At 40.1% G+C, this 23,749-nt stretch overlaps 1 protein-coding gene across 1 annotated transcript in view; it reads right to left on the bottom strand.

The window, feature by feature from the left end:
- Rorb (RAR-related orphan receptor B) overlaps positions 1-23,749 on the bottom strand; it is a 179,146-nt gene that overhangs the window by 4,875 nt on the left and 150,522 nt on the right. The window contains exons 5-9 of the mRNA XM_005408324.2: positions 18,401-18,522; positions 16,886-17,018; positions 13,471-13,578; positions 11,849-11,959; positions 8,760-8,872 (exon numbers count right to left, since the gene is read on the bottom strand). Of these exons, the coding sequence (XP_005408381.1) occupies positions 8,760-8,872; positions 11,849-11,959; positions 13,471-13,578; positions 16,886-17,018; positions 18,401-18,522 (587 nt within the window). The remainder of the gene's footprint in view (positions 1-8,759; positions 8,873-11,848; positions 11,960-13,470; positions 13,579-16,885; positions 17,019-18,400; positions 18,523-23,749) is intronic.

Below are 23,749 nucleotides of genomic sequence, written 5' to 3' on the forward strand. Positions count from 1 at the left end.
GCAGAAGCAGACAGAGGGTTACAAAAGCTAGTTCCATACTCATCTCTGGCTTATGGCAAACATTTCTAGTAAGAAGGAAGCTTTAGCTACAGGAATCTACAAGAATAAGGAGCAGCTATTTAGGAAAAGATAATAATCCTATGCTTCTCTCCAGAGGATGGATTAAGGAGAAAATTCACAATTTTATAACTGGTACATCTGAGGTTGGAGAAATGGGATATACAGAGGGTAAAACTAGCAATTATGTGCAGGTGGGCTTTCAGACTATCAGGACACCTGTCAACCTGCAGCAAGAAGCCAGCAATGATTTGATCAAAGTAGAAGAAACTTCCAGAGCATTCATCAAATTAGGGTACATAAAGTAAAGCTGAACACACCCATTTCCCATGCTTCCTTCCCTCCCTTTCTTCCTTGCTTCATTTCTTTCTGATTCTAATTTTTGTTTAGCCAAAAACTAGACACTCGGATTAAAATATAATATTGAATTCGAGCTATTTTCCCAGGTGATCAGCCTCAATCCTACCTGTCCTTGGCATCCCTATTGCTGTGTATGTTCTTTCTACTCTGGGCATCACCAGCAAAAGCGGAAGTGGACACTGGTTTAGCTGTGGTTGGAATTTAGAACCAGACAGAGCTAGCAAGACACTTTCTAAATGTAGAAGAGACTGCAAATAATCCAAGGAGCTAAGAGCTGGCGTATTTCACCATGTGGATGGGGAAGCAAAGAAAACTGTATTCAGGGAGGGGGAACACTGAAGTAGACACCTAAAGAGAGATAAACACAAAATGGAGATTCTGAGGGTTCTCCATCCATTGTTCCAATGGTGACAGAATTTCTCACTTTAGGTTCTGTGATTATTTCTCTATTATTTCAGTTGATTTTTATTGTTTTGGCTTAAGCTATTTGGAACTGGCTCCTGTTACATATAACCAAAGAACTCTAATGAATTCATAAACTTGCAACTTGATGAGTGTAGAATAACACCTCTCATTTACAATCCTTTCATTTGATGGGCAAACTTTGGAATTTTAGACTTACAATGTATACTAGCAGACTATAAACAGCTCACAGAGATAGGAATAACCTAACCTCTCACAGAATTTCTTGAAGGGAACTGGCATGTGTTTGCTATCTACCGCTCTCTTGTTTACTGGTGCATAAGACATATCTGTAGTAAGTGTGAGTTGAAGTAGATAACTATCAGGGGGCCATGCTTCTTGACTATGGATTCAAAATTTAAAAAACTGGGACCTTTGTTGAGTTGTTTTCTATGATTTTGCCTGTTTTTGTGTTATTTTAATGTGTATTTGTCATTGGGTAGAAGCCTAAGGGGTGCCCCTGGGATGCCCTCAAAGTGGGTCCCCCTGTGTGATAACTTTGACATAATTCACTGAATGATATGCTTAGGCTTTAAGAACCTTTCAACACGTGTGTCAGATTTCAAAGAAAATGTGGACTTGTACAGTACAAAACAAATGCTTGACCAAGTAAAAATGCGAGTAGGGAGGCAGAGGCCACAAAGTCACACCACCTGGTTAGGAGTTCTGATTAGACTAACCATGCTAATCTCAAAATCAAACTGAACCCAGATCTCTGTTAGGAATTCTGATATAACAACTAGTACATTGCAAGAAAAATGTGCAAGATTCAGGAATCAACATTCCATTATTAAGCACAGCATAGTCTATCTTGATCTTACAGAGAAAGCAATAAAAATCAATGTGTGAGGCCTTCCGCAGTTCCCATTGATTTCACAATCAGTGTGTGTCATGGACGCTGTGTGTCAGGGTGATTGTCTGTTTTGCTTCTGTATCATGACAACACTATTAAAATGAGGGTGGCCAGAAATGGTTCTTTTCAAGCAAGATTTCAAATATTAACATATGACATATTTAAGCTTTCTGTCTTTTAAGCTTTTATATACTAATTTGGTATTGGAGACAAGCTTATCTCTCATGTTGTGACATGGTTTTGCCATCTGCATGCTAGAAACAGACTTAGAAAGGAAGAAGGCCATGCCCCTGTTGGCATGCACACAGCTCAGCCTCCTGAAATTCTCCAGGGGAAGATGGGAACTTGCCAGGTGCCTGAGCACAAGGGGCCTCTTTCTGAGCCTGTCAAACATGTAGGAGTAGGTGCACAGGACTTAATTTCTCCAGTGCTGGAATTAGCCTAATTTGGTTTAAATTCTGGTGATCCCACTTGTAAGCTGGTGAATTTGGAGTGAGATACACGATAACTTGAATTTTCAACTTTCTCTGTAAAGTGGGATAATAAGATTGTAATTTTGAGAATGAAGCATCAGTCTCTTTAGTCTCTCAGCACCGTGCATGAAGCATAGTAAATGCACAGACACTCCAAATGATCACTACCACATTGTTTTATCTGTCGTGTGATTCTGATCCATCACTGTTTTTCACTGTAGTCATGACGGTACTTGGCTCTTTCCCTCCAAATCACATGAACTTACAATGAATAAGCATTGAGTGAACAAAAATGATGAAACTTACAAACACTTTCTAGTTCACCCTACTTCTATGTGAGTGCTTCTTTGGTGGCTACAATGTTGCAGTCAGGTAGTACATCGTATCCTGTAAAGTTCAGGCTACAGACCTAGTCTAGGCAGTCTCTCACCTGGAAGGTGAAGACAATGCTTGGTTCCTTTACCTAGGTAAGAGTATTTTGCTCAGACAGAGTGAGGGAGGTGAGAGACCAGGTCTTAAATAGGCAGGAGAGGTGAATGCTTTTCTTGTCTGAACTTCAGAGTCTAGATTAGCAACATGCAATAGAAATATAATGTGGGCTACAGGTGTCATCTAAAATTTTCTATTAGGCACATTAGAAAAAGCAAAAAGAAACAAGTGAAATGGATTTTATAATATGTCTAGTTTAACTTAAAGTAGTTAAAGTAATTTAAAACATCGCTTCAACATGTAACTGTAAAAGTATGAATTAAAGTTCTTTGTTCTTTTTTCATATTAAGGCCTGGGAATCGGTGTGCGTAGGGCTAGAGGCTGAGGAAGGGGACTGCAGCAGGTGTTCAGTTAGTGCTGGCCACAGCCAGCCGAGTGGGAGGCCAGGACCTGAAGGATACCCGCTTCCCTTCATCTCCCTGGGGCGGCATGTGTGCTGTGTTGGGGAAATCAGGCCTTTTCAAACCTGATTATTTAGGTTCAGATTGCAGTTCTGTCTCTCTGTATGTGCTGTGTCTTTTTGGAAAAGCTGAGATTCTTGGTGGTCCTGTCTCCTGTCCACTCTGGGGCTGGGCTGTGAAAGGGAGGTGCTGTCTCCTCTTGGCAGTAGCAGTGACCCAGCTGAAGGCCCAAGCTAAAGCCGAGCCTCCGAGATCAGATCTGCCACTATGTGTGCAGTTCTCAGCCATCGCTAACCTATGACCCCACTGCATTTCCATTAATGTGGCATAACCTTAGGTCGGTACCTCCTGGATGAAGGGATGCACTTGAGACATTTTCTTGGGCAGTAAGAGCTTCAGAAGACACTGGAAAAGGGAAGGCCTACCAGGGAACAGGAAGTACTTTCCTGGCCAGCCAGGAATAGGAAGAGAAGAGTGAGATTCTGGACTTCAGCAAAATTACTATAGACCCTTCCATATCTTGAAAGATTTTTTTTCTGGTACTGGGAATTGAGTCTAAAGCCTTTACACTGAGCTAAATCTCCAGTCCTTTAAAAAATTTTTTTTAAAAGAATTTTGAGACAAGGTCTCACTAAATGGTTAAGTTACCCAGCTGAATTTGAACTTGTCATCTGCCTGCCTCAGCCTCCCTGCCTCTGATGCCAGGCTCATATTCTGGAAGAATTTGAAAGGATTCATCGCACACAAATGTGGGTCTAAAACCACCCAGAAGTGTGATGTGCTGAGACGTGCAGGACATGGCAAGTGTCGAGCATTTGGACATGTGAAAGAGATGTGAACGCCCTTATCAAAGTGCTATAGCTGTGGCAAGATAAAAAGCAACATTCCTTCCCAGCCTGCATATGAATGCTGAGTGGGCTTTGGGGTCTGAGGTGTAAAGGTATTGTTAATGAATTTACTATTACACAGTGTTGGGCAAGAAATCAACTCCAGGAGTGTTCTTTCTGCATGCAGTAGTGCTAGGAAAAACAAGTGCACTACCTAACATTATTTCTGGACTCTATTTACCCAGGAGGCACAGGAAGAAGCGTCAACCTGGAGGAAAGGTTGAGCTGGAGAAGGTCTACATCAAAGACATCTCTAGCTGTTGGCCTGACCCAAAAGCTGCACTTAGGAGACAGCTGGAAACACAGAGTTGAAAGCAAGATGTGAGCCAGACATGCAGATCCAAGCTTTGCTCTTCCTCTCTCCTCCTTCTGTCTTTCTTGTCAGGGCAAGAAGAAGGCAATTTTAGCGGCTTATAAAGGAAGCCCATAAAACCAGAGAACTGCAGCACCAACGGTCTGCACAGTTGTTTATGCTGGACTTCCCTCCTTTGCCTGGCCCAGCAGTGGTGCTGCTGTTTTCAGCGGAGCAAAGAAGAGCACAAGGGTTCTAAATCTCCGTAAGGCCTCAGCTAGGAAGAAAACCATCGAGATGACTCGTAGCAGCCCTTGATGCCCATGCAGATGGAGGTCCTTCTGGGAGCCCGACAGAGACGCTGACTTCTGGGCACTGGCTTCATAAATGTGAAACCTCGGCAACTTTGGGGCTGGAAGATCATCTCAAAGGAAATGACCATGGTGCACAGAACGATCATTTGAATCTGCAAGATGTGGCGAAATCAGTCTTCATCAGCATGTAAAGTGGTAAAACAGGACTGAGCGTTGGGAGGCAAAAGAAGATGTGAAGAAGAACCTTTGTTTTTTCTTTTGGGCATCAAAGAATGTTCTACTGAAAGGACCTTAGAGACTATGTAATCCAACCTACTCATTTCCCAGACAAGAAAAATGAAGCCCAGAGAACAGATGGGCTTCCTCTTCTAGTCATATGGGGGCTTAAAAATATATATGTATATAGATATTTTTCATGAGCGCTAGTGAAAGTGACCAGTGTTATCTCATTTCCTGGCTCCTCAAATCCAGTATCCAGCCAACTCTAACTATTATTTATAGTCTGAATATACCTTATACTTTCCTACTTCCCACCATCGTCCTATCACTTTCCCAACTTCCTAACTTCCATCTTTTGAAGGTTTTCATCCTTCAGTGATTAGTTCATAGAGCCCACCTCTCAGACAAACATTTCCTTGCCGAAATAACATTTCATAAATGTGGTACCCTCTGCAACTTTGGAGCCAGAAGATCATCTCAATCTTCTGTTAATGCCAACAACTAGTATCATAATAGCAATAGTATTTGCATATTACCAATTATGGACTGGGTAGCTTACCTATATTTTATCTTATTTAGTCTCCAAAATAATCACATGACATTGGTACTAACTTAATCATGTCATACAGATGGGAACAATTTGGGACAGAGCGTTTGAATCAGGGGTCCAGGGTCACTCAGCTAGTGGTGACTCTGAAAGCTTATTATAAATAAGCTACATATCATTATCATGCCGATGAGAAGAGAAGTGTGAATATTTAGTGCTTTTTCCTACTCTCAATCCCCCTCATCCAAAAAACTGATTAATATTTGAGGACTGAAACTTCCTAGCTAATGGACACAGAATCCCTGAAGTTCCAAACTTTCCCTAGGTTAAAGTTTGGTCAAGCAATATAAGCACTGCTTCCGAAACTTTAATTTCAGGAAGTGATGTGTTGGAGTCTGTTTTTCTAGGATGAAGTTCAGTGACAGTGTGAGCCTTATACCTGCATCATGATGTCTGTTGCATCGAGTCAGGCTCAAACTGGTCAGTCAAATAGTCCCTTGTGCGTTACACAGAGGAGGATTTACCTCCCCCAGGCTACCAGAGGTTTCACCTGAGCCTCTGGACTTAATTCGGTATTTTAGGCATGTGTGCTTTTTGTAGAGATAGATTTTATAATATTCATGCTGTTCCTCAAGGGTTCCTTGAATAAGAGATGTTAACATTGCCCATCATGGTCTAAGAGCTATGATGGTGGCAGGAAAGCTCCATAACTATCAAAGTATAAGGAGCTTTTCTTAAAAGATGACAAGAAGCCATGGTGGGATAGAATAGTTTCCTTTGGGTTTAAATGAAACAATCCCTTTTGGAGTTCAATGATAGGGAGTCTGTAATAGTTTGCATTATAAATGTTCCAAAGAGGCCCATGCACTAAAGACTTGGTCCCTGTCCCTTGGTCCTATCAAGAGGTGGTAGAACCACCTTGGAAGGGGATATGGAGACCGTGGCTTCTTCCTTTCTGTTTGCTTCCTGGCTGCCATGAGGTAAGTAGCTTTGTCCTATCACATCCTTCCTGCCATGATGTTTTGCTTCACCACAGGCCCTCAAACCACAGAGCCAACCAACCACAGAATGAAATCTCTGAAACCGTGCACTGAAGTAAAACTTCCTTTGTTGAACTTGTTTATGTCAGGTAATTTGTCATAGTAAAGGAAAACTGGCTGATGTTGTGTACTACGCACTGATAATGTGTTTGTCCTCAGAATATTAAAGCAGTCAGGAACCTAAGAGATTCACCTCCACCTCTAGTGTTTTATTACAGTCTGAGACTCAGACAAATAGAATCCCCAATCCCTTACCTGAACCCATACGATTCAGATCTGAGATGCATGAGATCAAGTTGTGATTCTGCTTCTAGTCCCTCCACATTAGTTCAAATAGCATCATGGTAAAATGATGACTGTTACAAAAAAGGGTGCATATAAAAATCTAATATCTGCACGTAGCTCATGGAAGCAATCCTTTGTCACCTGGCTCCAAGCTGTTTTATGCAGGAAATGAGCCTCTTTTAATGTTTATCTCATCCCCAGATTTGCAATATTGTCCCTTATTTAAACAACAACAACAACAACAACAGTGTTGTATATTTTTCCCACTAAATATGGAGAAGGGAGAGTTAGGGTGACCTGTAGTCAGTGTTGTAATTTGCTATCAAGTATTTTTAATTTTTCACTTTTCTATCATTTTTCTAAAATCTCAAGCACAGCACCACCAGGACACCAGGATATAGAAAATGGAATAAGCATGAACATTTTACCTTCCTAGGATGTAACCATCACAATCTCAGAACACATTTGTACAGGGCCAAGAAACTGTAATTATCATTCTATAGATGTTAGAGACCAGGCTTGTTGAGCAAACAAACTATCTTTCTAGGCAAAAGAGCAAGAACTTTCCTCTAACTCTATTCTTTTAAGACCTTAACTTTAGCATGATAAATATAGAGGCCAAAGTCCTTGGGAGATTCTAAATGCAAGAAACACCCCTCCACATTAATCACCCAATGAATTTATGCATATATGCAACCAGGCAACTATAGAGACCATACACATCTTCATGTTATGATCTTTACTGCCCAGTGAGTCTGAAAGCAAGTTGAAGTTTTGCTATTGACTGAGACAAAATTAAGGTATATGCAACACGTTAGATGTCCTTCATCACATATTAAATGGAAAGTTATGTCAAACAGAACTATCACTGTACAGTGAGCACAGAAATGTTCTTCCTAGTGATGCGTTAATTTTAACAAAATGTTACCATAATGAAGCAGTATATTTAACTCATGGAGGTTTTTTATAGCAGTTCTCTGTATGTGCAAAGTAAAATCTGATGATGTCTCCAAATAGTCTTTACCCTTCCTCCCCCTTTTTAAATAAAGAACTTCAAGGGCAGAGTGGGAAGGCTTAATGATAAAAATATAAAGAGTAGGATTCCTACTATTTTTAACCAAGAATAAGCTCAATTTCCCAGTTTCTTACCCTCTACAAGTCCAGTTTTAAGAGGTCAGAGAAAATTTAAAATAGTCCCTGCACGTTAAAAAATTGATTTAATATCTAATTTAAAATAACACTGTCTTTCTAAACAAGTTCTAGTTTTTAAGAAATTAGAGTTACATGAGGACTTAAAATAATGTTGGCCATCAATTATTGAACATTACTTCTTCCTCTTATGATCATTTTACTTTGGTAAACTACTTCTTCTGGAACTCACAGCCTTCGCTATTCTTCATTAAAGCCAAGCCGAGAAACCAATGGCAGGCTGCATGCATTTTGTCCCAGCGATGCTTCACTATCTTGAAAGATTCCCAAGGCAAGTCATGCACGAAGAGATTACAGTTGAAGGGAAATTTATGTCATCAGTCTAACCTTCCATTCTGGCTCTGACTGTTATTTTCAATATACCCGAGAGGTGACCAGGCAGGAATTCCCAGCCTGTGACCGGAGACGGGGGACTTGCTACTTCGTACAGTCATTTATCCTTCTGGTCAACAAGTCTCACTATTTGCTGCTTCTTTCTCATTTTGAATAAAAATCTATTTACTCTTAACTTTTGCCCAGACCTTGCTCCTGAGCTGGCGCAAAGCCTCTATCTTCACATATGAATCTGAAGCCTTTTTTCCTGACCTTAGACTTTCATTCCTCTGATGAGACACCCACAGTATCTTTGATTTGTCCTCTGGCGCCTCAGGTGCAGATCTGTCAGTATCAACCTTCTCTAAGAAAGCTCACCGCCTCTCAACCGATCATAATTTACCATCCTCCCTTTAAAAGTACACGTCTAAGAATTTATGCAGCCCTAAATAGCTTTCAGAAATTGTTGCCACTGAGAGATTTTCCTTGCTTTGTACCCAGGCCCCTCTCATTCACTACCCTCTTTTGGTGATGGTGGGTTTGTGATCTGAGAACCTACCTTTGCCAGTGTCTCGTCATCCAGGTGATTCTTCTGAATCACGTGTTGAAGTGCAAAATAAATTTTTTCCTGAAGTTTCTGGACCTTCCTTGGTTCTATCAGCCAGGCTCGGTCTAACAACAACAAGAACAATAAAAAGATAAGCAAGGGAGGGAACACAGGTTTTGTTTTATCTCACCTACTTATGTAAGTGCTGAGTTTCAGACCCATTCCAAATTACTTAGTTCTAAACTTCTAAATTGCTTGTGAAGACTTGTAATTATTTATATAAAACATAAATATTTTATAAGCAATAACACCATGGTGCCAGTGATGCAAAATGGAAGGCAAAAATGTAATCTCTGGAGGAAATGACACAATAAACCCCTTCATGTTTCTTATGGTGTCTGACAGTTCACATTTCTCTGACTTCCTCTGGACAGATACTTAGATTTTCTTTCAAAGTGGACATTAGCAATTTGTACAGAAAATGGATTATAGAAGTCAAGAAATCCTATTTTACAGGAATATTATTGGTATTCAGGATTTCCTTTTCTTATATTATTCTTTCATCATATATAAAGGTGATGGTGTAATTTATATAGCACAAACATGAGTTGATTTCAAAAATTTACTCCTGAATTCTGCATTTCTATACTGCATTTTTAACTGGTAGATAAGGTAACTTTTCCTTCCCTCCCTCCCTCTTTTCCTTCCTCTCTCACTTTCCCATACATCTTTTCTTCATTCCTCCTCCTGCTCTTCCTTTAAGCCCAGAAGCTTCATACACCCTGGTGACAAAGTGCAGACCAGTATCAATGTCATTGTTTGGGTTTTCAATGAAGGGATGCCTGGAATCTCCAAAGGCTGAACAAATTCTTATGGAAAAGAACTTGGACATGATCTTCCTGAATACAGTTCAGGTCAGGTGAGAAACCTGACTCTGTAACCCTACACAGGGCAAGGATGAGTCCAGCCAGAAGTTAAGCAAACCCTTACGTAAGTGAGCACAAAGGCCTTCAGTGACAATTGTCAATCAGAATAAATTAAAGCTTCCCTCTTTCTCCCTTCTCTAAGCTATCTGAAGCTGAATAGATAGTGGCTATTGAATCAAGGATCTGGGAAAGGGTGGGACTGGCATGAAGTGGACACAGGCCAAAGATGGAGCCACCATCTCCTTCTGAATATGGCACCAAGCCAGGGTGGCAAAGGAGGTGCTTGGAGTTATGAAGCCTCTGAGGATGGGTCTGCTCCCAAGGCTGGCGGACTGCATCAGGCAGAGTAAGCCAGATCTTATGCTTCTAAACTGCACAAAATTCAACCATGGCATGTCCTGTGAGACAAAGGCTAAAAAGCTCAGCTGATTTCTAACTTATAAAGACCAGGCTAGCTTCCATCAGGGCAGTCATTCTCTTGTCACATTCAAGTTTGATATATAACCTGTTCAATTTTTGCTTCCATGAATTTACAAACTTCTACAAAGATACCAAAAGAGGAGAATGATTCTGTATAGGGCTCTTCTCTGAGCTAGCAAGAACCAGAGAGAAACTGTCTCTATCGTTCATAGACCCACAGGCATAGACTCAGTCTCACAGTGAGATGTACTGAATGAAAACCGTCAAGTGCAATGAGAAAAGGGTAGGAGAAATAGTATTTTGCCTATGGCTGTTATCAGAAATAAGCCTTTATGGTCACTCATTTTATTTGTGCTTCCAGGCCTGGGAAACTTACATGTACATGTGTGTATGCATGTGTGTAGACCATGGGAACAGGCTGATTTTAGATAGATACATTAAAGAAACCATTAGTAACAACACTTCATATGATCAGTAATTTTCATTTTTGATGAAGTAGTTATATAAAAAACAGAAGCTAGACTAACTCCAATCAGATCGCCAAGGATTATATTAGGAAGAACAGTGTCTACCTGTTAAAAACCTATAGAAGTTGGTATTATGGGTAAATATAGCTTGAATGACATGTTAAGGATACAAGGTGTAATCTCACACTACATGTAAGATTGATTTCCTCCAGCCTCACTGAAAAATAGGTTACAAGAAAAGAGATCTATCTCCAGAGATAAATGGATTACAGAAAGAATGAATCTCTGACCTTAAAAATTAGACAGGAATGTGTTTTTCTTTCAGTAGACACTTACCAAAGATGTTGCTGTCACTTGACTCAAAATCTAACCAAACAGTTGAGTGAGTCTGAATTTTCATTCTGGTTGAAGGGGTATGCATTTATTGTCATATTGTTTTATTATATTATTATGATTATATTATTATGATTATATTATTGTTACATTTCAAACTGACAGATTTATAAAAGTATTTCAATAGCTATAGTTCTGGTTGATCTATAAACATCACATCTCCTTTAAAAATTTTTTTGGTCTTTTATTGAATTTTAGGACCAGGAAGAAGTTTTCCATATATAGAGTTTAATCCCCTTATTTATTACTGTGGGAAGTGTGGCTCTGAGAAATCAAGTATTTAGGGTCCCACAGATAAATGATGATAGAGCTGGTGCTAGACTGTGTACTTCCATGTCTGAGATGCTTTTTCCACCAGGAAGTTGTGTAGAAGCCATTTATCCCTCAGCTGTCCTTATTTCTCTTTAAATCTCCTAATATTCTTAAGAAAAAAGGCACTTTTAATTGCCTGAAGTGAGCATTCCAATATTAATTTGGGTAGAAAAGCAGGCAACGAAAGATATTTGCTTATTTTGTCCCTAGGTTGGGTCTTTCATTTAGCTATATTTCTACAAGTTTCACTGCACTAGACGTTTTTCCTCTGTCCTTTATTCTTAAAGTCGAAATAGAACTCAGACTATTATCTGTCTTCACTTATTTCCTAAGGAACAATTTCATTTACCTGGATCTGGCATGATGCCTGCAACATCCTCTACTCTTTCTTTTGGGGCAAAATCATCACTTTAATAAATTTAAAACTACTCTCCTTTGCATTGCCCCCAAATATGGAAAACCTGCTAAGGAAAGTATAGTTATTTTGAAGTTTTTGTTGAACACTTTGGCCTCCATAGGTATAATTGATGTTAAACATAGTAAAGCAGGTTTGAAAATAAGGTAAGACCTGAGGCCTCCCTACCTGGAGATATCAGAACAGCAGATGAGAACAAAGCAATCTCCTCCTCCGTCAGCTGCAAGGAACACAAATTCTTTGCAAAGTCAAATGCTTCATTCACTAGGTCATCGGAACCTGTAAAGGAAAAGGAAAAATTAAATTGAAGTACTTGAACTTAGAACTGTGGAAGAGAAGGAAGTCTTATTATCAAGAAGTTATTTAAGGATTTGCATACTGGACATCTAGAAAAGGCATTCCTAAGTTCTTAACCATATAAAATAACTTGATACTAATTATAGAATGAGGAAATGATTACCAGTCATGAGCTAATCAACATGTTTGTAGACAATGTGACGTGTAGCTGGGAGTCCAAGATCCGAATCCTGTCTTATCAACCTGAAACTATCTATCATTAAAAACTTGTAAATAAATGATTTGTGGATCTTTTGGAATAGAGATAAAACTCATGGAAAATCTAAATCATTACATATAAGGGCAGAGGACTCCTGGTGTTAGTGACACTTAAACTTAGCTGTGTAAGGTGTCCAGGGCTTTTAAGCTAAAATGTCAGAAACTTCTTACAGAATGGAAGCGAGCTACCTCTCAATTGGTAATTTCCCTGGAAAGCTGACAGAAGAGCTATCATTTATTTATTTTTAATTTCTAATGGATGGCTTGCAGGTCAGTTGCTTAGTCATTGTGAATTTTGGCAAAATAATGTTGCATCTCTTCACTGATCCTTGGTAAATGTTTATTTGATGAAGCTGGAAATATACTGAAGTTGCTTGCCAAGGCTCTTTCTTCTCTCTTGAAAATCTAGCCCTGGCGACAGTGTGGATGGGTATCAGCTGTAGGAAGGAAACATTGCTAGTCCTGATGGGCTTGCTGTTGGCTGCCGTATCAGCTAACAGCACAAGAGGTGAAAGGGCAGGGGCTTCTTCGGTGTTCTTGGGCAGGATACCGAACAAGTAGCACTGGGAATCATCTAAACCTTTCCTGGCATCAGTCCATCTTTGCTAATGTCCTTCTGATCCATGCAGCACACTGACGACCGGAGGTGGGGACACACAGTACTTCCAAGCAAAGGCCAATGGTGCTGGTGCCACCCCAAGAGAGGTCGGGGTTAATTTTGACCAGGTGAACACCAGCTCTAGCACTGCCTCAGGACTTCTGAGTTTACTGGCAGAAAATTGATGCTATGAGTGAGAAATATATGAAAAAAGCCCTCTTTTAATTAAGTGTCTTGACTAATGAGTAGGGATTTACATAAGAAACTTAAGCCATCACCCCATAGACCATTGGAGATCTGTATACTATACTGTGTGAAGCAGCAAACCAGAAAGTAACATAAAAGCTGAATTTACAATGAATGATCACTAATGCATTCCCGCTTTTACTTTTAGCATCAATCTACTTCCGTGAGTTCTCAATAGGGCCTGTAGTTCATTCTTTTTCCTATAAAGAGCTACAATTGTAGAAATAGAAGAGTTGGATGAAATATTGGAGGTTCTCTTGGTCCAACTCTTACTGAATAATGAGATACCAGCTCACATTGAAGAATCAGAAAATTTCATTTGCCAATTTCAGTCTACAAGGAGAAGCAGATGCAGCTAACGAAATTGTGCCATCCTCCAAGGGTAACTTACCTAAGGCTTTGAACATCTGCATCCCGCCATATTTTCCTTCAAACAGAACAGTGTTGTTTAACGGGTTGAAGGCACGGCACATTCTCACCAAAACCACCTCCAAGCAACCTGAGTTAAAAAATGAAAACCATGTACATATTTGTCCTAGTCACAACTCTGTGTAAGTTAGGAGACTCTTCAGAACTTTAATACACATCCAAACACATACAGAAACATACAGACACATAGGAATAACAGCCCTTAAGGTTCCTTCCCCTAAATAACTACTTCAGAAATAAAGCTCTCTTGATGCTTATGTAAAGAGTTAAAGAGAATATATACTAGGTGGCTAAAATGGAAGGCACAAACAGCATCCTTTGGGGGAAGCAGTTCTCTCCTCACATTGAATAACATTAAAGTTAGTTTTAGTTTTTGAAGTTGTAATTGATGACAAGTGATTCAGAAAGGAACTTTGTGTCAGGTGGGTGCGCCCTTGTCCACTTCTGTAGAAGTTCTGCTATTGGAGAAACTTGTTCTCCGTTTTACCTGAAACATGGATTTTGTTTTACCTAACATGCTCCATGCATAATTCAGCACAGGATGACTTTGAATAGAAATTCCATTGGTCTCTGATTGTTTGATCAATCTTGCACTCTTACATCTGGTAGGCTGAACAACTCTGTTGAAGATAACATTATGTAGTGTAGCAATCATTGTTAATTCCTATCATTTTGTTTTGAGGTCATGTATTGTTTTGTTGTTTTTGTGTTTGTCTTCGTTGTTGTTTTGTTAGTTTTTTTTCTCTTTAAAGCAAAAATAAAAAAAAAAACACTCCATCTCTATTTGACTGGGGTACCATTCATATCTGGTGCCCTTGGAAACAAGTGTCTTTGCCAAGTAAGTTTTGGCAAAATGCTAAATTATCTCACCCCAGTGAGTTATAATCTAGACTCACAGACCAAAGGTTCTGAGAGGTCTTGGGTAGATTAATCTGGATGAATTTAGCACTTTTTAAAACCTTCACTGTCATCCTGAGAGCCAGGAACCTTGTCTGTAGCAATAGGCTGTTGTGGTTATTACATTTATTTCTGTATATCTGGGAATGAGAAAATGCCCCGCTACAAAGTCAGTGGTTAACAACACTGACTACGTGAATTCATTTATTACCTTTGTTTTCCTCTCTGAACACTTACTGACATAGTAAGGAGCTAGTGTTGCACAGTTTCTCTAGTTTGGAGAAATGGGCTTGTGTCTCATAGTATAATGGAAGGTGACTGTCAGACTCTCAAGCCACAAATTCACATGAGATCATTTTACCAGTGATTTGGTGCCTTCCCTATTGCATTACTTTATATTTATGTCTCTGTTTAATTTCCCTTGTTCTACTGATTTCTCTTTGCTCCTAGCATATGGGGCTTCTACACAGGAGAGGATTTGTAAAGATTAATTGGAGCAATGCTTTTCTGACACCAACAGGATAGATATAATTTATTGAGTATATATACCATGGAAGGTGCTTTTCTGTCTCTTTACATTCATTATCATATTTGCTCGGTGCATTAACCATTTTGGGCCAATTTTATTAGCTTTATATCATGAATAAGTTACAGGAGTTTTAAAGAGGTTGAATAGCCTGCCTCTTACACCAGAGTGAAAATTTTCACAGCAGGGGGAGATGTTAAAGATTATATGATTCATTGGTTCCTGAATGATCAGTCCATGGATTGGCGATATCCTACTCTTAGAAATATAATTGCCTGTGTTCCCCCCTTGGAGATTTGGATTCCATGGTCTGCAATGGTGCCTGTGCCCTTGGCCTTTCAGCAAGCTCCTGCAGTGTTCCTGGTGCAGTTCCCAGCTTGGAGTTCATTGCTTCTAGGCCATCTCTTTATTTTACAAATGAAGAAACTGCCATCTTGAGAGGTTAGCTCAAGCTCATACATCAAGTGGGGGCAAATTCTATTTTTCAAAGAGAGTCACGATGATATCTTGCCTCTATAGTCAAATGATATCTTGCCTCTCACATGCTTTCCTAGACTTACCACACCCCTCCCGAGAAGTAGAATCCACATCTGCCACCCTTGGACCCAGGCAGGCCTTTGTGAATGCTTTGACTGATTCACTATGGTAGAACTAACACTCTGACTTCTGAGGCTAAATCAGAGAGATCCACGCACTTCTGCCTTATTCTGTTGAAAGGATACTTTGGGAGCCTAGCATCTGTGTAGCAGGAAGTTCAAGTAGTCTGTGGAGAAGGTCACAAGGAGAATGGCTGAGGCCCCCAACCCAGAGCCTCTGATAAGCTCTACCCTGCCAACCTGCATAGCTAGCCAGCCAGGTGAGCAAGCCAATTTACAAGTGGATCCTCCAGGCCCCTGTGGAGTTGCCTTGATGGCCATCATTTGGAGCAGAGATAAGTCATTCCTGCTGAGCCTTGCCCCCTGGTAGCTTTGAGAGGAAAAGAAATAGTTGTTTTGACTAAGTTTTAGGCTTGTTAGATAACTATAACATTCAAATTAGAGCTGGAGTCAAAGTTTTCACTAATTTGCATTACTTGGCAAAACAAAAGCAACATTTTAAAAACAACTATATTTGGTACAAGTTTCATATCAGGTTAGTATCAGCTTTGTGATATTGAACACATCGTTTCACTTCTATGAATCTCAGTCTCCTTTGCTTTAAGATGGAAATAATACCAATTTCATAAGACTAAATGCAATGTCATAGGTAACAATGAAAATATGTGCCTATATTATCATATATAAAAAGGATGCTAATATTATCAATATTCACGGATGAGAACCAAGAAGATTATCACAAACACCACGATGTTCCTATTGTCTGTTTTCAAAGGGACCCAAGAAAGGCACAAGTAATCTTTCTTCCTGTGAGGTAATAGCATCGGCTAAGTCAATCATATGCAGAGTTTCTTGGGGTTTCTTCCTGAGTGATAGTGTGTGTGGTGGGGTGTAGGAGAGAAGGGAAGGGAAAGCTTAGAGCTCAGCAGAGCTTCTCCCAGTATACCCTGGCTGCAGGCTATCCTCATTAAAGTGATTGGAAATGACCACAGAGGCAGAGCTCAGCTAGCCTGCAATTTTTCCCCTTACAGAAGGCAAGGAGTAAATTTTAGTGCCAGCTCAGCAACTCAGCCACCTTGACACACTAATTATTTGCACTGCCTGTCAAGCTGGGTATCTCAACCTCCGCAATTAATAGCTCCACTTTCAATAAGCAAAATTGTATTTGACTTCAAAGGGAAACGGAATGAGGATCAGGGCATTTTTACTGCAGAGCCTTTTCTCTGGGATTTAGCTGACAATGTGGGTGGTAAAATGAGCTGCCTATTGGGAAGAGAATGCTCTAGAACCATCCCAGAACTAAGGGCCAACCACACCCTGGCCTAAAGTAAGCCCCCACAAAACTTCTCTTCGCTCACCTGACTTCAGAAGTAGAATCTGGTCGTTCTGACAGAGCTCCATGAAGCCTGTGATCCGCTTGGCGAACTCCACCACGTACTGGATGGCGTGTGTGATCTGGATAGCACACTGCTGCCACAGCGCTTCCCTGGACTGCGGGAGACAGGATGCAGCATGGAAACAGGGCCAGCAACTCACCGGGTCAAAGTACTCAGGGCGGCCTGGTGGTGCGTGCCTGTACTGTGGGGCTCCGGGTGGGAATCATACAATTCCTTTAGAAGAGCAAGGTAATGTTTCTTTTTTAATTTAGGGTCTTTTCTTAAGTGTAGGTACTGCCAAATGTTCCCTTACTATGCCACCATTGAGGAAACACTGTGGCTATGTTAATAGTATGTGAAGATACTTACTTTTTTTTTCCTAGTTTTTCTTCCTCACAGGAACAAACTCAAGATTTTAACTCACTGTGTAAAAATAAACCCTTGGGTTGAGAGTAGCAATTGCATTCACAGCCTTCCTTCCATCATGTCATTTTCATGGGCACCTCATGGACATGAAACTTATGATATTTGTATGTTGTGTTCTTTTTCCAGAACCTAGGGAGACTTTGTTTTGTATAAAACAAATTCCAAAAAAGATACCAAGTCAAATAAAATCAAATCATGCTTTTTTTTTTTCCAATACCGGAATTGAACTCACCACCTTGAACTTGCCAGGCAGGCGCTGTGCCGCTAAGCTAAACCCCCAGCCCCCAAATCATGCTTTTAAGTAACATACAACCCCCAAATACCTTGTATTTGGATTTTTGAAAATTGAGTATCCTAAATCCATGTATGTTACTTCTGTTTTATTGATGATAGCAATGTCTATCTTTGTTCCTGTGTTTATATAAAAGGAGTTAGCTTTTCTGTTAGGGGAAAGCCAGTGTTGTCTAAATCATACACATTTTTAAATTAAAATTTCATTAACTGATAGATCTTACAAATGAATGTCTCAATCCCAAAGTCAGGTGATGTGAAAACTGAACAACAGCTCGGTACAACATTTCCAGTGTACACAAAAAATGTGTACCACATTACTACTAATAATGTAGAGGGAGATGTCTTTTTTTCTTGGACCATTTTTTGATATGTAGGGCAAGAAAAAAATTTAGAATGCTTTTTCTGCATTTTTGCCATGTAAGTCTGTGACTGCTATTGCAGTTCTAATTACTCAATGGCTCCTGGCCCTTGTCTGGACCCCAGAGACCACCATGAGATGTCTTAAAGCCATCTGACAAAGGCACAGATCTCTGTGATTACTCTAATAGTGGTTTTCAATCAGAGCAGTTACGCCTCCCGGGGAACATTTGGCAATACCTAGAGACAGTTTTGGCTATTACATTGCTTGAGGATAGTACCAGAGATGTTGCTAAATATCCCAGAATGCACTGGACAGCCCTTAGAATAAGGACGGGCCTGATGTAAGAAGTCAGTAGTGCTGAAGCTGAGAAAGCCAGAAGGGGTATCACAGGGAAATATCTCATTGTTTCCAAGTACCTTGCTCTGATACGCTTTGATTTCTTCATAGGTGTGGGTCTGCCATGCCAGCTGGTGCAGCTCTTCCATGGTGTACTGACATGTCTCCAAATGGGACTTAATGATATTCTGTGCAATTCGGTCTGTGAGAAAGAATAGCAGTTGCAGGGGTTGTCAGTAAATCATTCTACTCAAAGAAAATTGTTTCTAATATGTTTACTGTAGAAATGCCTTTTGGAGATTCTCTGATTGCTTTAGCAAGTCTTTAACACTGGAGTCTGTTTTAAAATCTCCAAACCCTTTATTACTTTTTTTCAATTTTAAAAATCAAAATATTTTCTGCCTTCCCTCTTCCCTCTCTCGATCACAGCCTTAGGGTTTTACAAGTTGTAAAACACTCACATAATTTTTACTTTGAAACACATAACTATATTGCTTGCTTTGGGGGCCTAAAAGTGCATTAATAACATGAATAGGTAGAGTTGTTCCAAGTGTTTTCAAAATCACACGAACTGTGTTTTATTTCAGAAAGAAGGAATTAAAATATAAATGTATTTGCTCATTTTTAAAACAAGAGAAGACTGGGAGACATTGAGGTAGCTCAGCATTAGGACATTTGCACAAGGCGCTTGAAAAAAAATAAATAAAAGGGAGGGTTAAACAGTGAACTGAAAATGGGAGGCTATCCATAGAGACGGGGGTGGGGTGGATAAGTGAAAGAGATGGAGGCAGAATTTCTCAGATGACATTAGTTTTGTAGATTTGATCTTGGAGCCATGTACACATCTGACACGGTTAAGAAGAGACGGGTGCAGCTGCAGCAATATTAACCTAGGAGTTGATCATTAGCAAAGCTGCCACATGGGAGCCCCTCTACTGAACTCTTTAGGTTTTTATATAATGACATTTTCCTTTAAAACATTAGAAAAGAGAAAAGGATTATATTCCTAAAAGTAGCAACAAATGGTCTTTTGGGGCAGTTTGTCTCAAATGAAGAGTGTTTTATATTGTGTCTTAAGGATCAGTCATTTCGACTTTGAAGGTGTGAGAGCTGAGTGATAGACCCAGATAGAAGAGTCCTCCTTAAAAGTTGCTCTGAGCTCCCTGACTTGGATAGAGCTGGCAGGAGGTCCTTGTAAATCCCATCTGCTATTTGAACACATGGAAAAAGGGGACAGCTTGAGAAACCAAAATACTCACAAATTCTGCATGTAGAGTGTGTGTGGAATGAAGATGACCACATCTTCTGCCTGGTAATTTTTCCTGGCTTGTACAAAAATGAAATCTTTCAAGGGTTTAAGGTTGTACCTTTTCTTTTCTTGTTGTTTTTAATTTTTTGGTGCTGAAGACTGAACCCAGGGCCTTGTGCTTGCTAGGCAAGTGCTCTACCACTGAGCTAAACCCACAATCCCTAACAATGTACTCCTACAAATGCAATTTTTATTTATGTGATATTTTGTTTTTCCAGGATAGCTCTCCAAGTGGCTCTTGGGCTACTTTATTTTCACTCCATTCCACTTCTGGCATATATGGTGTGATGTAAATCGAGTTTCAGTGATGTACAGAATGGAAAATGCAAGCTTAATCTAATGAACTTTGTAAATAAAACTTAGCCAATTGTCTGGCACCCTGGGAACACTGAATAAACCATTATCACTATTAAGATATTCTCTATATTTGCCATCAGGGGAGCAATGTGATGACTTCAGCAGAAACAAAACAGGGGTCTTTGATGTTGCAATCAGTGCTACTGAGAGAAAATATTTCAATATTTGTTAGAGTTTTTCAATCAGAACGATAAACTGATAGAAGTAGACAGTGCTGCAGAATTCTGACTTATAGTTGTACTCTTCTGGCTTCAGCACCGAACATTTCTAAACTGTCATTGCTCATCATAATACAGAGTCCTTTATTTAAAAAAAATCTTATATTCAAAGTTTTATTGAACATCCTCCTATGTTATAAAAAAAGGCAGGAATTACTCTCCACATCATATTAAAATAGATTGAAAAGTCACGGTTCATCATTTTTCAATTTCATTTGGGCAGTCCAATTATTTAGATTCTAAAAAATATATCTGTTCTCTGGTAGGTATATAATGAAAACACAAGACTTTATAGCTTTACAGTTTTCAAAGTTTTATCTTCTCCAAGTAGTTTGTTTTCATCTTTAAAGATATGCTGATTAGTTGATAATTTATTGTTTTTAGGATGCATAAACAAAACTAGAATTTCATTATGAAAAAATCCTTATCTGCTATTTTAGGTTATCTTTTGGGAACTGTTGGCCAAAGTTTAAGAATTCGCTGGCTTTCTACCACCAAAACTGAGGGCTCTCTGCGGTATGGGGAGGGGCTGGAATAATGAAGATATGGGCAGGGTAAGAAAAACAGAAGTTAAATCAACACACATGCTTCAGATTTGGGCACAATGTCCAGTCGTGCCTGGCACAGGCTTCCCTGCCTCCCTGTAGGTCTGCAGAAGGCCTGGCTTCAGTATATTTTGATTCTGCCTCCTGTTGAACCTTCATTCCAATGAGGCTCATTAAACTGTGATTATTTGTGTGGGTCCTTTGGCCTAGATCTTTCAGGAGTGTGGGTTCTTGAAGAACTGTAAGGTAGAGTCCAGCACAGAGTCATTATATGTCCAGTCAACAAATAGTCTTTGAGCAACTATATATAACCAGTCAAGATATAGATTGAAAGCAGACATTGCTTTCATTCTAAGGGTTTTATCATCCTATCATTATGATGTAATAATTGCTCTGAGTTATTGCAGGAACCCAAAGAAGAAAAACTCTCACTCAGTATGGGGGAAACAAACAAAAAATTACTATAGTGGAGATCATATAGGTCTTGCAGGATCAAGAGGAGTTTGTCACATGGAGAAGAGAAAGATGTATTGAGTAGAGGGAATGATATCTTGAGGGCACATAGAGAACTAGCTCTAGGCTGAGTTATATCAGACATAATCTCTTATATCTTTACCACCTGCCTTCTTTACAACCAGCCCCCTTACTGAGGATGCAACTGGGGTTTAGAGGGAGTGAGTAACTCTGGACCCATTTTTATAGAGTTAGAAACTGGAATTTTGAAATCAAGTCTGACTTTTCTGGTAAGAACTCCAGTGTGTCTGCAACACAGGGAGCCTGGAGAAGGTGGGAGAAAGGAAGCCAGGGTGCAAAGTGGGACCCACATACATGCTGCATAAGTCCTGGTCTTGTAGGATTCTAGAGGTTACCTTTGGCTTCCATCTTGTAGACAATAGGGAATGAGTGGAAGCTGTTAAAGCAGAAGCAGGACATGGTCAGGTTTTCATTCCAGAAAAGCCATCATAGCCATGGCAGAGAAGATGAGCTAGCACTAGTGAGAATAAGAGAAATACCAGGGAGTTGTGAGAATTCAGGTAAGACTTGAGTTTGCGTTCGGTGATAAAGACAATTCTGAAGGATAACGCACAGGAGCAGCTGATGGACGTGGCAATAAGCGAGTGAGGGTTCCTTAAATATACTAAGCCCTTGACCAGTATTAAGGGAGTGCAGACTAGGTGGCAGGTGTCCATCCAATCATCCGAACACCTTTCCGCCTTCTGCTTTATTTCACAAGGGATCTGAGAAAGCTAAAAATGGATCCTTAATGCTTAAGCACTCAGAATAGCTTTTAAATCAACATTAGGCACAAGCTCATTGTTTTTTCCAATGCTCTTGTGGTAAGAAATGCAAGTCAAATCTCTTTTGGGCATAAGACTTGTGCATGGCATGCGGGCAAAGCTGCGGAGACAGCCTCCTCCTCTGTGGGCTCCACTGTTCCACATTGCCACGGGGAGCCAGGTGCAAAGCAGACTTGGCCCTCTCAGGGCTTGGGTTGATAAAGCACACAGTACAGCTAGACTTGCTCTCCTGGGAGTGCGGCTGGAGGGCTCCTTCTGTCCACTAGAAAGATAGAAAGACGCCTGAACATCAGAGGAGACAGTTCGCTTGGAGCGAGAGTCTGCCATGGTGAAAAGGCGAGAAGGACTTTAAAAGAAGGGACAGAGGGAGAGACAATGAGTACAGTATGCAAAGTTCCTGCCCGGAGCCAAAGGAACTTTCAAGAGTTCTTGCCTGCGAAAATAGAAAAGGTAATAGTAAACGCAGTGCTCTCCAGGGACCCAGCACATGAGAAAGTCTAGACAAAGGAGGCTGAGGCCACAGAGCAGGGAGATGGAATCTTTCTGGGCAATTGTACACCCTGCATCCGCTGCCGTGGGTTGGATGGCAGCTATTTCTGAGAGCTCAGTTTTTGTCGGATTCTCTAGCTTGGGGATAGGCGATAAACACTGCAGAAGGAACCACATGCTATGTGCTAAGATCAAGGGTCTGCCAAGAATATGGGTCAGAAAATGAACTCAGAAAATTCCAGCACCTGTAAGAGCCGCTGCACATGGATCCTGTGCTCTGCTTTGCCTGAGCCCCGGGATGAGGCTGTCGACTGCTTATGTGGGCTGTGAAGCAGAACCCGTTAGGAGAACTCAGCTATGGTTTCTCGGTAGTTAAAATTCTGTAACACTTTCAGAAGGACAGCGGTTTCCTCGATTCGTGGAGAGGGCAAAGGCTGCTTTGGCAGTTAATAAAATGATGTTGAAGAGAGAGAAAAACAATTTCATGTGTTCAGTCCAGTCATTCATTTCCAACTCTAAGGAGGTACAGTGCCAGTATTGTTGCAGGCAAGGAAAAATTGGGTCTGTAATCACAGTTAAGTCCATGTCCCAAGTTTCTATTTGTTAATTTCATAAAAGCTTCTTTCCTTTCTACATCCTCACATACACAAACATTTAAAGCTTTTTGTTTTCCCATAAAATGACTGTTTCGTTTTAATCTTCGGTCTTGACACTTTTCTTGAGGGAAGGGTTGTTGGAAAACGAGATCTATATTCAATTAATAGAATTTGTAACTTCATATATTAACTTTATGGAACCAAAAGTGACAATGTATGACTCAAATGAAATAATAATCCAAGAAAGTCCAAGACAGCTTTAACATGATCAGTACCAACAAATATACTTCTTTTTCATTTTTGATGAAAAGAATGTCAAACAACATTGTTAAAATTGTCACACTTCCTTAAAAGTCTTAAGGGTAATCCTAACCTTATGATATGGGCAGTAAGAAGAAAAAAATTAAATTTTAAAGGAAGAAATGGAATAAAATTGATGATAATTCTCAATAGTGTGTATGATAATTATGGAACCCTGGGGCTGGAACTAACCTCTCTCCTCCTTTTCTGCGTGTACTGTATTTAGATAATCCTCTCTCTCTCCCCCCTTTTTCTCTCTATTTCTGCACTCTCATATTTCCACGCTGACTACTCCATTCTCAATATTCTCCATTGTG

Source organism: Chinchilla lanigera, unplaced genomic scaffold (genome assembly GCF_000276665.1).
Source record: "Chinchilla lanigera isolate Chin_1 unplaced genomic scaffold, ChiLan1.0 scaffold00111, whole genome shotgun sequence".
Classification (NCBI taxonomy): Eukaryota; Metazoa; Chordata; class Mammalia; order Rodentia; family Chinchillidae; genus Chinchilla; species Chinchilla lanigera.